General features: G+C 29.7%; 1 protein-coding gene and 1 long non-coding RNA gene across 2 annotated transcripts; both read left to right on the top strand.

Moving 5' to 3' along the window:
- Positions 1–416: 416 nt before the first annotated feature.
- On the top strand, positions 417–3,049 carry LOC113382665 (transient receptor potential-gamma protein-like; the record flags this gene model as incomplete). The annotated part of the gene is made up of 4 exons (XM_026620906.1): positions 417–544; positions 800–1,001; positions 1,143–1,278; positions 2,944–3,049. Coding segments are annotated over 4 exons (572 nt in total), but the record flags the coding sequence as incomplete, so codon positions are not given.
- A 37-nt stretch (positions 3,050–3,086) lies between these two features.
- LOC113382664 lies at positions 3,087–5,062 on the top strand. The gene is made up of 3 exons (XR_003367675.1): positions 3,087–3,168; positions 4,797–4,927; positions 5,031–5,062. It is a non-coding gene; the product is annotated as an uncharacterized LOC113382664 (long non-coding RNA).
- The last annotated feature ends 7,928 nt before the right edge of the window (positions 5,063–12,990 follow it).

Genomic DNA, 12,990 nt, shown 5'->3' with positions numbered 1-12,990 from the left:
GTTAAAAAGGGACATATGACAAGTTTTATCAAAATATGTTAAAAAAACGTTTTTGTATAATTAGCTAAAAAAGCTTACCGGGCATAGTTCATAGTTTCTTGTTTGATACGTGTTGTGATGTACTCTATTTGTTTACATAGTGATATTTTTAGTTTACACAATGATAGTCAAATGGTCCTTTGTGCTTTACCCTACAATATCATTTTGTATGAATTTGTATTATTGATATATTATTAGGTAAAGCTAAGTATCTATTGTGGTATCATTTGGCGATACTAGTACTTCAATTTTTTAATATAATATTGTTTCTAAAAGCAAAATTCGTATAACATGTAATCACAATAAGTTTATTCTGAGATGCATTTACTTTGACTTTGAGATGTATTTATTGTGTATTTGTAACATTCTTTTCATAGGTTCTGGTGGTAAGAAGAATCGTCAAAAGGAACGTCGCCTCATGAAAGGATTTAATATTGCACCTCCCCCAACGGGAAGCACCCACACTTTGCCACCGGTTGCAGAATTCATAGCATCGCTACAGCAGGTTGGGTTTAGTGTATTAATAATATTAGCATACAATGCTGTAGTATGTTTAGCTTGGTGTTTGACAAAATCGTAATTTTGAATGAAAAGTTATAATTATCTTATTTATATCTCGTTAGTTATTGGAAGGTTTAAATTTGATTTTCAGATTCAGATTTTCAGATTTAGAAAGTTTTTGTTACAAATAAAAGTACATAATATTTTACATAAATTCGGGATTTTTATCTGTCATATTAAAATAATATGTCTATTATAGCAATCGGCCCAGCACGATCATAGTCAATCACAAGATTTTGGTTCTACGCTTACTGGAATTTTTACTGGAGGAAACGGAGGTGGTACTCCAAGAAAATTGCACCAACTCACACATTCGCATTCGCACTCTCAAGCACAAATGCCCGTTGGGCCATCACCATTGGTGACACTCACCAAAGGGGATTTGGAAGATTGGCACCAAGGCAAGATATAATTATAATACTATGAATTTATTTTTGTCTATAAATTCTTTAACTACCTTATTATATGGAAGAATTTTATCTTTGGAGACAAATAATTTTTATAATAATTAATTGTACAAATATGTATATTTTTGCAACCAGTTGTGAAAAATCATAAAAAAATCTCTTTTATGTTCAGGTTTCATATGAAGAGAAGCAGTTCACATAAGCGACGCTGGGGCACACTTATAGAAGCTGCAAAATCCGGTCGAGTTAGTCGACTCATCAGTAGATCAAGGTTGTTTTTATTATATTTTTCCAATTTATTTTTTATTTTTATTTTAGCCTAGAAAGTTAATCCATCCATTAATCTCGCTATTCTTAAAAGGGGGGAAAGGCTTGATAAGAATTTACAAAATATCACCTGGGGGAAGTAGTAAGATATAATCCGAGATTTTTCCAGATATTTCAAAAATTTTACAATTTGTTGCAAGTACAAAAAAATACACGTAATGGTGTAGGACGTAATGGTGGGACGACTAATTTAAATATCCACGTATTACTAATGGAAGGGAGTCCAAAATTCCTTAAAAATCTATCACGTGATTAGTGGCTCCCTTAGAAGAACAGGTAGTAGATAATTAGAAGTAAGACTAAAGTTCATAATTATTCATTCAATATAAATAAAATTTGATGTGTCGAATAAATAAATTGTTATTATTGGTCTTATCTTCAAATTCCATTAGCTTACATTCATTATATGTAAATTGTATATACATATTTTAAAAAATTACTTACTTCATATAACGACTAAAAATTTAGACCAAAAATATTTCTACGATTTTAAATGTATAGTTGTGCTATTAGAGACCTTTATTGAATTCTAAATCGAAGTTAATCCAAATTTAAATTTTTAATTGATAATTAAATTTAAGTCTTTATTATATCATTAAATAGTTCAGTCTGTATGATATGTAGGGGAGCGTCCATTAATCCCGTGAGGTTTTTAGGGGAAGGGGGGTTGACAAAAAAACATGAAATATCACGTGGAGGAGGGAAGGGTATAGTAAGACATCACGTGTATTTATTTTTTAACTATTTTTTTTAAGTTCAAACATTTTCAAAAAAAATTCAAAAATTTTACAGTTTTTTGCGTAACTAAAAATACACGTTATGTTTTGTGGGGGAGGGGGATAATTTTGAATATAACCATATATTACCAAGGGGGAGGTAGTATTCAAAAATCTTTAAAAACTTGCTAACGTAATTAATGGACGCCTCCTAGGTATATATCTAAAAAATCGCTCATAATTATAAATTTTTAAAATTAGTACAACTCTACTCTATTAACATTTAAATGCTTACTAATAGGTATTAAACTTTTATTTATATTAAATTTCTTGAAAAACGAATTTAAAACGGGTCTTTTATATTAACACCAAACTATCTACAATTCTTGTATAGCTATTGCTACTGCTCGCGGTTATATTGAGTGGATAGCTTGGCAACAGAGCTTTTTTTTTCAAGAGTGAAAAAAAATATTACATCCATATTCCAAGAATAAAAAATACCACGAAAATTACCAGGTTACCCAAATAAATATCTAAAAGAATTAAACGAGGAATCTCCTACTCGAAGATTGAAAAAAATGGCCATACGATCTGAAATAAAATGTCAAAAAATTTAGAAAAAGAGATATCTCATAGGAGATAATCTCTTAAATGCATTTACACCCAGCATATTGTCTTAAAAAGTATGTATTATTTTGATCGGCAATATTTCTATGCAAATAAAAAAAAATATTTCAAGAATTATCAAGTAGTTTGGTAACAGTATTATAATGTTTAAAAATATGTAGTTTTGCAAAAAATATGCAAACAGGCAATTTGACTGGTACTTTGTAGGTTTAGTGTTAAATTTAATGAATCATTTATGAATTGTAATTTTAAATAAATAATTTTAGGTCGGAAGATTCCGTTTGCCGCGCATCGACAGCCGTCGTCAGTCAATCTTCTGGGAATATGACTGTCAGCAATGGGACTCAAGAATCGGCTGATAGATTTAGTTAGCAATAGTCCAGGCAGCGACGATGCTCCTACAGAATCTGCGACGGATTCGAACAGAAGCTTGGAGAGATCAACAGGGCAACCTGGCGCTCCTGAAGGATCAACGTCTGCACAAGCCCATGGTAATAATCACAACTTACGAATAGGGTTTATACAAAAACCGACATTTCAGAAAACCGGTTTTCGAATTTTAATTTTACTAAAAACCGGTTTTAGCCGGTTTAGAATTTTTATATAAAAAATAAATTTTTGCTCGAATATTCTGTAATGTATCCGCAAATTTAATGTGATTTAGAGCAGTGTTTGACTAAATTTATTTATTGTTCAATTTATGGATAGTAAACAAAATTATTTTAATTTTAATGGTAGTAGAACTAAAAAATAATAGATTATCTTGATTTAATAACTTTGAAATAATTATTCGTTATTCATGCATCATTTTCACATATGAGAATGAAAATATTTTTATGATAGTGAAAGGAAGTTTTCGAATAAATAAAAATAATACATTTTTAAACAAAAAACATTCATAAAATTGAAAAAAATAAATAAAAAATTATTAGATACATGTTGATACATACTTGTTAATATCAATTTTAGTTTTAAAAACAATTAACTCGCATGTTTCGAGCAATTTTAATTAATTAATTTTAAACATTCTAATTGTTTTTTTTTGTTTTAAAATATGATTTAAGAAAATTGAGAACGTCTATCGAATTGCTACTTAGACGTGTCCTTTGTTTACTCACAAAATTACCTGAAATAGAAAATACTCTCATACGACCCAAATTATGCTTAATTGTTTTTGGAGCCTGATATAATAATATTAAGTTTTTTGTTTTTTCATTTGTAGCTTCTGGGGTTTAAAACTTTTTTTTTAAGTTTGAGTAGAGGAAGTTACTTCTTCAAGAAGAAGTCACAATGATTTAAATTAATATATACACCGGATAGCAATCTAAATTAATATATCAAAACCTTTCTGGGAACAATTGCAGACTGATAACATATCAAATGCTATTTAAACCATATGATTTCAAGAATCAAAACGCTTTCATCTATCTTTTATATTTGGCATATATTTGTCATTTTCCATTTATACAGTGAAAACCGACTTTTTTCACTAAAAAACCGGTTTTCGAATTCCATAATTTTTGCCAAAAAACAGGTTTTTGAAAACTGACAAACCCTACTTACGAATGATTGGAATATATTGAAGATATTTTTTAGATGTTGAAATAAATAAATTTCACAGAATAGGTGTTTCTTTATACAGAAGTAAAATGTTGTGCTTTCTAAAATTATTTATGGAAAATAAAATCATGCATATCACTTCAGAAAATCACTCACACATAAGAAAAATTACTAGTAGTGACGGCAAATCATAATAAGTAAAAGTAGAAAAACACATATTAATTAAAATTTTCTGAAAAATTTACAATACGAAATAATAACTACGTTGCAGTTGGAGGAAAGGAAAGGTAGGGCAAAAGATTTTATAACGGCTAATAGTATTTTGAAAACAGTGATAAATTTAATATGAATAATCATAATTATTATGATTAATGTGAATTTAACAAAAATACATAACAATTAGCGAAAGTTTTAAGGTCAATTTTTTTCTGAGATGATTGTGCAAAGTATTGAAATGTATAATGTATATAGGATTTCCCATATTTCGTGAAATAATTCAATTTGATTATTAAAGAATAAATTAGATATTTTAATAATAATCCTAAATATTCATTTTCAGGAGCCCTGGGTGCGTTAGCAGTTCTCCGCCGAAAACGGAAGAAATTTTCTAATTCCCGGAATGTAACAGCTCTCACCGGTAGCAGAGCTGTGGTTCCTGCGCCAGTTTTATCTTTAGGAAAGCACACTAAAGTAAGATCTTATAATATTCATACACATTTGTATCTATAGACTATAGAGTATTACAACAAATTATATAGGAATGTCATATCATGATTTTTTTTTTCATTTTTAGTCACGTATTCAGATGTTAGAACGAGCGTCGTCGGCACCGTCCCGAGGGCCACCCGCGGTTTCTGGCACTGAAACAACTGCCGGCCACAACGTCATGAACACACCCAAAGTCAACATAGTCAACAGAGTCAGCAAGATACCCCTGTGGGAACAGGTATAATACCCAAATATATACATGGTGTTCCAGAACTCAACGTCAAGCCGTATCGAGGTGATAGTATGAGTCGTAACTATTATGAAAAAATTGCAAAACTAGTGGTGTATGGCATCGTGCCTTAAAGCAAATTGCTGTAACTTTCCGTAACAAAAATTATTATTTTTTTTTAAAACGATTAACTTTTTTTTAAACTTTGAAAGAAATAGATTTTTGAAATTTTAAATTAAAAAAAATGACTTTTATGAAAAAAAAATCGTTTTGTATTTTGAAATATTTTGGAAATTTGAACTTTTTTTCAAAACAATCGCGCTGCATTGAAAGATATCTTCATAGAGACGAAAGTCGCAGTCTAACGGACAAAAGATGTTACGGAACCCAGAGAAATGAGAAATGTAAACAAAATTTATACGTATTATTAAAATCTTTATAAAATATTTGATAATTTGATGTAACATATATGGACGATGGTGGGCCATATATTATTAATTAATTAATTCTTGAATTGATGAAATCGCAATAATTTATTTCAAACTCGATAATGACTGTTTATTAAGTCTCAATTGATAAAAGTGTTGATATTACATTAAAATCAAATCTAAATTTCGATCACGGAGAAAACGCTCGTTGGCAAAAAACTCGATACAATATTTTCGATCGTTTTTAAAAAAAGCGCGACAATAATATTCGATCGTATAAAAACAACAGATCGTTATAGCTTGTTGATGCCAGATCCGAATCAACGTAGCCCAATATAATTTAGTTTTGTCATCAATCCTAGAAATATACTAATCTAGACGTTTCTCTCTCGCGGTATTTGCGTTCAGAGAGCTAGGGAAAGTCACGACCGCAAATTGGGTGATGGCGCTTTAATCGCATGTCGCTGGCAGCCTCGTGCTCCAAAATGCATTCAAATTAAAGCGCCAAAATAGAAATAAAAAGAAATGTCAATTTTAAAAAATAATTTATGTGTATTAAATTTTGCATACAATAGTCTTATATTGACATTGTGATACAATAACAAAACATACCAACAATAATAATATATAAAATAGATATCAAAGTAAAATAGCAATATGTTGCAACAAAAATATTTATTTAAAAAAGGGAAAAATAAAAAGATTAACGATTACAGGATTCCTGCCTTCAAGTGGATAATCATCATTATTCACTACCAATAATGTTGTGAACACAAAACATCAGGTTAAATTATTGGTCTGTGCATTATTTATTAACTATAATCATTCAAGTAAGATTTGTCACTTTCAGCCATCTTTGCGATAATCCAGTCATACTAAATGGCTCTTGATTTTACTTGAATATTCAAAAAAACTGCTGCATTAAATTAACTTATTTTCATCTTGCACGGCAATTGGATTTCGTTCATTAACTCAGTTGGCGTTCCAAAAAATGTAAAGTCTAGTCTATTTATGGCTTTCCATATATATTTTAGAGCCCCAAAGTTTAATACAATTCTGAAAAGTTAGAAGAGCCTTGCTTTCTTATAAAAGCCCCTAGCTTGCTCCCAAAATGGATTGTGATTTAAATTTTATGATATACATGCTTAACAATTGCTTATATCCTCTTCATTTAAGAGTTATAGATTTTTTGAATCACAAAATAAAACCTTATAAACAATTATAAAACACTTGTAAACACAACAATACCAAAAAGAATCAAACAAAATTTGACATTCTGGTACATAGCTCGTGAATTACTAACTTGTCAAACTTGTCATCGGCTCACTAGCGCAAATTTGCGCCTAGCGTCGTGACTGGACTACGCGTTTGTGAACGCCGGATTTGTACTGAGATAATAGGGCTGGTCATCAATTGACGTTATTCAACTGACATCTGTCATATGGTGTTTATTCCGCCATTGTCATCAATTGACGTCCTTCAACTTCATATGGTGTTCATTCCGCCATATAACTCCCCTTCAAAAGAAGATGTAGCGCATCACATGTCTCTGGACAGATTGGCCCATATAGTGACAGCACTGAGAAAAAACAAAAGGAAATTCAAGTGTCAGATCGGACACGGTTTTTGTTTCTCCCTAGTCGAACTTGCAAAATGTATAATTTTCAAAACCTTTCTTTTTCTATAAATAAGAAAATACCAATCACATTTTATTAACGATAAATATGACAACACATAGTGTCGTGGATATTAATCATACATAAAATAAACCAAATATAAATAATATTTTATGGAATTTATTATTACTACAATTTGGATAATATTGGTATTAATATGGAGGACTACTACACCTCCATATTTTGGTGACCCCGAGAGTGAACTAGCAACACACATACAAGAAGGTAAGAAGATCAAGACATATTTTGAAGTAGCACAAGAAAAAAAAAATAAATTGAAGTCTCAAGAATTATTAAGAAAAGAATTTTTAAAAATATAAATAATTATTATAAATGGCTCACAACTTCCATAATTCGAAGAGCATTCTAAGCATACAACCGAGACTCCGACCACGCACTTCAAGATCAACAACAACACGTGCTCAATAAATCACTTATTATCATGGTAAATAAGTCGATAATAAGCACCATGGCAGCAGACAGGGAGCAAACAATTTGGCAACCGCCACATACACTCAACCGCTAACTCACCAGCGAAGGGCCACATACAATCAACCGCTAACTCACCAGCGAAGGGCCACATACAATCAACCGCTAACTCACCAACGAAGGGCCACATACACTCAACCGCTAACTCACCAGCGAAGGGCCACATACACTCAACCGCTAACTCACCAGCGAAGTGTCAAATATACTCAGCCGCTAACTCACCAGCGAAGGGCCACATCTACTCAACCGCTAACTCACCAGCGAAGGGCCACGTAAGCAATCAACAAACTCAACAAGCCAACACGGCAATTTATCACACAATCTCAACCAAAAGAAATTTACAAGGAAGTTCAAGAATGGCAGTCAGAGATGCGAAACAATCTTTTTCATTAGGGCGGAGTGATGTAGCGCATCACATGTCTCTGGACAGATTGGCCCATATAGTGACAGCACTGAGAAAAACAAAAGGAAATTCAAGTGTCAGATCGGACACGGTTTTTGTTTCTCCCTAGTCGAACTTGCCAAAATGTATAATTTTCAAAACTTTCTTTTCTATTATAAATAAGAAAATACCAATCACATTTTATTAACGATAAATATGACAACACATAGTGTCGTGGATATTAATCATACATAAAATAAACCAAATATAAATATATTTTATGGAATTTATTATTACTACAATTTGGATAATATTGGTATTAATATGGAGGACTACTACACCTCCATACATATGTCTAATCATATAACGGACAAAGATGATACGGAACCCATAGAAATGTAAACAAAATTTATACGTATTATTAAAATCTTCATAAAATATTTGATAATTTGATGTACATATGTTAATCATCATTTTTGACCGCCAAATGGCATTTATTTTTACTTTTTTCACTAGATCTTCAAAACCTTCCCAAAAATTTAATCATTTCTTAATTTTGTCGATACAAGTCTAATGTTTTTTGAATTACCGTTTTTGTAACTTTTTGCCCCGTATCTTCGAAACTGCTAGACCTGCATTTATCAAAAAGTAATCAGCACGTCTCCTTATCAATACAAATCGAATGTGTTTTGAATAATTAAATTCGGTTGAACAGTGTTCCCGAAATCGTCGATGAAAACTTGTATCCGAGCACACACACGCATACATGCATTTTTTCTAAGGTATGTCAATATGTTCAGAAACCTCTAAAATGTAAAGATATATAAAAAATTTATTTCTAATTTATTTTCGATCTTTTTGCGATTACTATAACTTACTTAAGGAAAGTTAATAATGCATGTAGTTTGGAAGTTATGAGCTTTTAAGTGCAATCTAGAGCTTTAGTAAGATTGTGACCATTTTTCGGTTATTATGGTTAATTACTATCAATTTTGTTCTTTTAAACTTTGGATCTGTAACCAGTGCTGGATTTACAGTAGGGGCAGTCGGGGCTACTGCCCAGGGCGGCAAATTTTCGGGGGCGGCAAAATTTGGATATCCAATAGTGAGAAGAAAATTCTATACCATATAATTAACTTCTTTTTTTAATAGCATATTTAATTTCAAGAAATATAATTAACAAAACATTATACAAATGCAATGCAAAATTTGGCAATTTGGCTAATCTAAAGATTTGTAAGTGAGTTGAAAGGTTAAGTAAAATATGTTGTTCAGATCTCGAGCCCTCTTAAGATGACGAATTTGTGCACTTACAAGCTCATAGCGCCGAAAAAAATTAATTATGTGTCTTACGGCAAGTTACTGAAACTTTCCGTACTGAAAATTACATTTTATAAAAAGCTTCAAAATTTTTTGAAAAATGATAAAAATTGAATTTAAAAAAACTTTTTTTATATTTCGCATTTTTTTGAAAATTATTGAGTTTTATCCATTAAATTTATTAAAATTAAATTTTATTTGAATAATTCGATTTCTATTGATAGCGAGACGTGCTGATTAGTTATTTGCCAAGACAGGTCCAAATGTTTCGGAAATACGGGACAAAATGCCAAAAATAATAATACCGGTTACTATGGCAAATACTTTTGATGATATGATGCTGATATTTTTATGGTATCGAACCAATATTTTATGACAAAAAATTGCAAAATCAATAATATTATCATATTATGGATTAAAATATTTTGTCCAATTATAATATTCCTATTACTAATAGTATCATATATTACAAGTACTAAAAATCAGGTTAGTTCTATATATAATATTAGTAATTCTATAGTATATTAGTAAGTAATTCTATATAATATTAGTAAAATAAAAATTCAAAATAAAAAAAAATGAGGGAAAAATACAATTGGACATAATATTATAATCCATAATAACATAATATTATTATCCAAACCATACACTTGTTCAAAACGTAATATAGTTTATAAAATTAAATTATTTATTAAATAATAATCTTACCCGAAAAAAGTTGGAGATTTTCAGATTGAAAAACAAAGATTATTTTAAAAGTTGTATTATATTGAATATTTGGACATTTAACATCAGCGTATTTTACATTTTTCATTACACATTTATACATTAAATAAATATAATTAATAAAATAATTAAATTGATAATCATTATACTTATAGCTAAGATGCAACTATTTTCCACACCACCCAGGAGGTATAGTTGCCAGGCGCGCTTTTTTTAATGTGGTGTCGCCGTACAAATTGAGTACAGCCCTAGTCCACTTACAAAATAACTTAAATTAATTAACTAAACCTAATTTAAGCCTAACTTAAATGACCCAAATGTAACATGAAAAATACCCCGCGAGATGATTAAATGTATATGAAGATCTTCTTTAGGAAAAAACCGTAGACGATGCAAGAACCTGCTAGAAATTAAAGGTAAAATTGTAATGTACTTTTGTAATTAAAGGTAATTTTGTAATGAAGAGAAAAAAAAAAGAAAAAAAAAAAAAAAAAAGTATTTACATGATGTACCCCCCTAAGATCCACCATGTAAATACTTTAACTTCATAGGTTCCCAGCACTATGAAGCTTATAGAGGAGTGCATTTATAAAGGTCATAAAATTGTGTATTAAGTATTGTTATATGAATTAATTTTAAATAATTGTGAAAAAACGCGAAATCTATGCAAACTGGAAGGTCCTTGTCGTCTTCCCCACCCATTTTTAAAATAAAAAATAGTAAACTACCAGCCTAATGTATTCTAACTAATTTTAACTTAATAATACATCCATGTGTACGTCCTCCAATTTTGTAGTCAATTTTCTGGTTAGTTCTAATCTTGTATGTATCTTCATCTCGTATGGATCTTGATGTTGATGTTTCACTGTATGTATCTTGATCTTGAATTATATCTTGATCTTGATTTGTAAATATTAAGGTTTTGCACTGTATATATCACGATATATCATTGTACACAACACTGTCTGGCACTGTATTTAACACGATTTTGCCCAAAATATATCTTATTTATAATATGTATATAAATCCGTCCACGAATCAAATATAAAGAATGAAAACGTAAATGGGGCCCCGATAAAATAATAATATAGTATATAATATAATAATAATATAGAAAATGATCGCAAAAAAACTAATATCTTATGATCTATCGTCGCATGCAAGTAAGATACATATCTTAATATAACAAAATAATATAGAAAATGATCGCAAAAAAACTAATATCTTATTATCTATCTTAGCAAGTAAGATACTTATCAACATAACGTTCTCCTGGTCGTGTGCTCCTGGTGGTGGTAAAGTGGTCCATCCTACTTAGCAAAGTGATCTATCTTAGTAAGTAACAAACTTATCTGAATATAACAAACGTTCTTCTGGTCTTGTGCGCTCCTGGTTGCAAAGTGGTCCATTCTATCCTTGTACACTGGTAATCACTAACGTCCTGGTAAACATTCTTCCGTTTTAGTAATAGTGTTTTAGGATCTATTCCTCTGGTAACTTCTGTGTTCAACCTAAAATTAAAATTTTATTTAATTCTATCAATATTAAAAAGATTTGTACATAGCTCAGAGTTTCTTACCATGTCCTGAAAATTGCCAAGTTCAACCACTTATAAATTCAGCATCTTCCACCAGGAGACTCATTGTGCGACCAGTAAAAGTAAAGTTAATTCTTGAAATTGTGTTCATTACATTACGACACGAAAAGTAATCAAAGTAAGTTGAAAACATTATAAAAGAATTTTATAAATCTAAAAAAAAATTATTTTTTCCATGGGCCACTTAGCGAAATAATTAAAAAAAAATTTAATAATAATTGCTAACAAATAATAATAATTGTTAAATTATGTGCATGGGGTTGCGGTGCTTCTGGGAAAACAACGCAGGGGTCCATACACTCAGAGATACAAAACAAAAATTATTCAATTAATAAATTAAATTTAAATGTGAAACCCGACTACTTGGACCTGCCGTGGGGGGTAGGCGGCAGGAACGTAGCTTCAAACGCGCAATTTTCATCATAATACGATTCGTTCGTTTTTCGAAAATTAAAAAAAAAAAAAAATAGTGTGGACCATGTACTCGAAATAACGCAAAATGGTAAATAAAAAATTACTTTTAACACTATATCAAATAAACTAAGTTACAATTAATATCAAAAAAAGTTTAATGCACAATAAGCCTCCGAAGTTAGTATTCACTGCACATAACACTGTTGGCACTGTATAAAATCTGAAAAGAAACGAACTACATTAAAAATTAATTAAACAACTACATTAAATAATTATAACAAGTCAATTGTAAATAATTCCAACATAAGTTCAGATATAAATTTTAATGTTGAAATAGTTTTCTAATTCTAATCTTTTTTTCATTTTTATTGACTTTGTTATTAAAATTATTATTTTGTACAATTATTATGCAATATTCATGGTTTAATGTTATAAGACTTAATAAAATTTATACATATACTACATACTCTTATGTTCTTATTTCTATTTTTCATTTAATAATTCAATATTTAAATCAAAATGTATATTCAAATAAATTATATAAATGAATTTTATGTCATAAAATCATACCTAAATTCTACAGTTGGAATTATTTATATAATATAAAATATAAAATAACATTAATATACAATATACATAAGATACATATATACATACATATACCTATATATATATATATATAGATCTATATATATATATATATATATATATATATATATATATACCTATATATAATAGTACTTGCGCTTTGATTTGATTTATTTTTATTGAATTAAAATTAAAA

The sequence above is a fragment of the Ctenocephalides felis genome, unplaced genomic scaffold (assembly GCF_003426905.1).
Source record: "Ctenocephalides felis isolate EL2017-DRISC unplaced genomic scaffold, ASM342690v1 CF-g0.4_SCAFFOLD_03549, whole genome shotgun sequence".
NCBI classification, from domain to species: Eukaryota; Metazoa; Arthropoda; class Insecta; order Siphonaptera; family Pulicidae; genus Ctenocephalides; species Ctenocephalides felis.
Note: the sequence above shows the minus strand (reverse complement) of the source record. Positions and strands in the feature narration are given on the sequence as shown.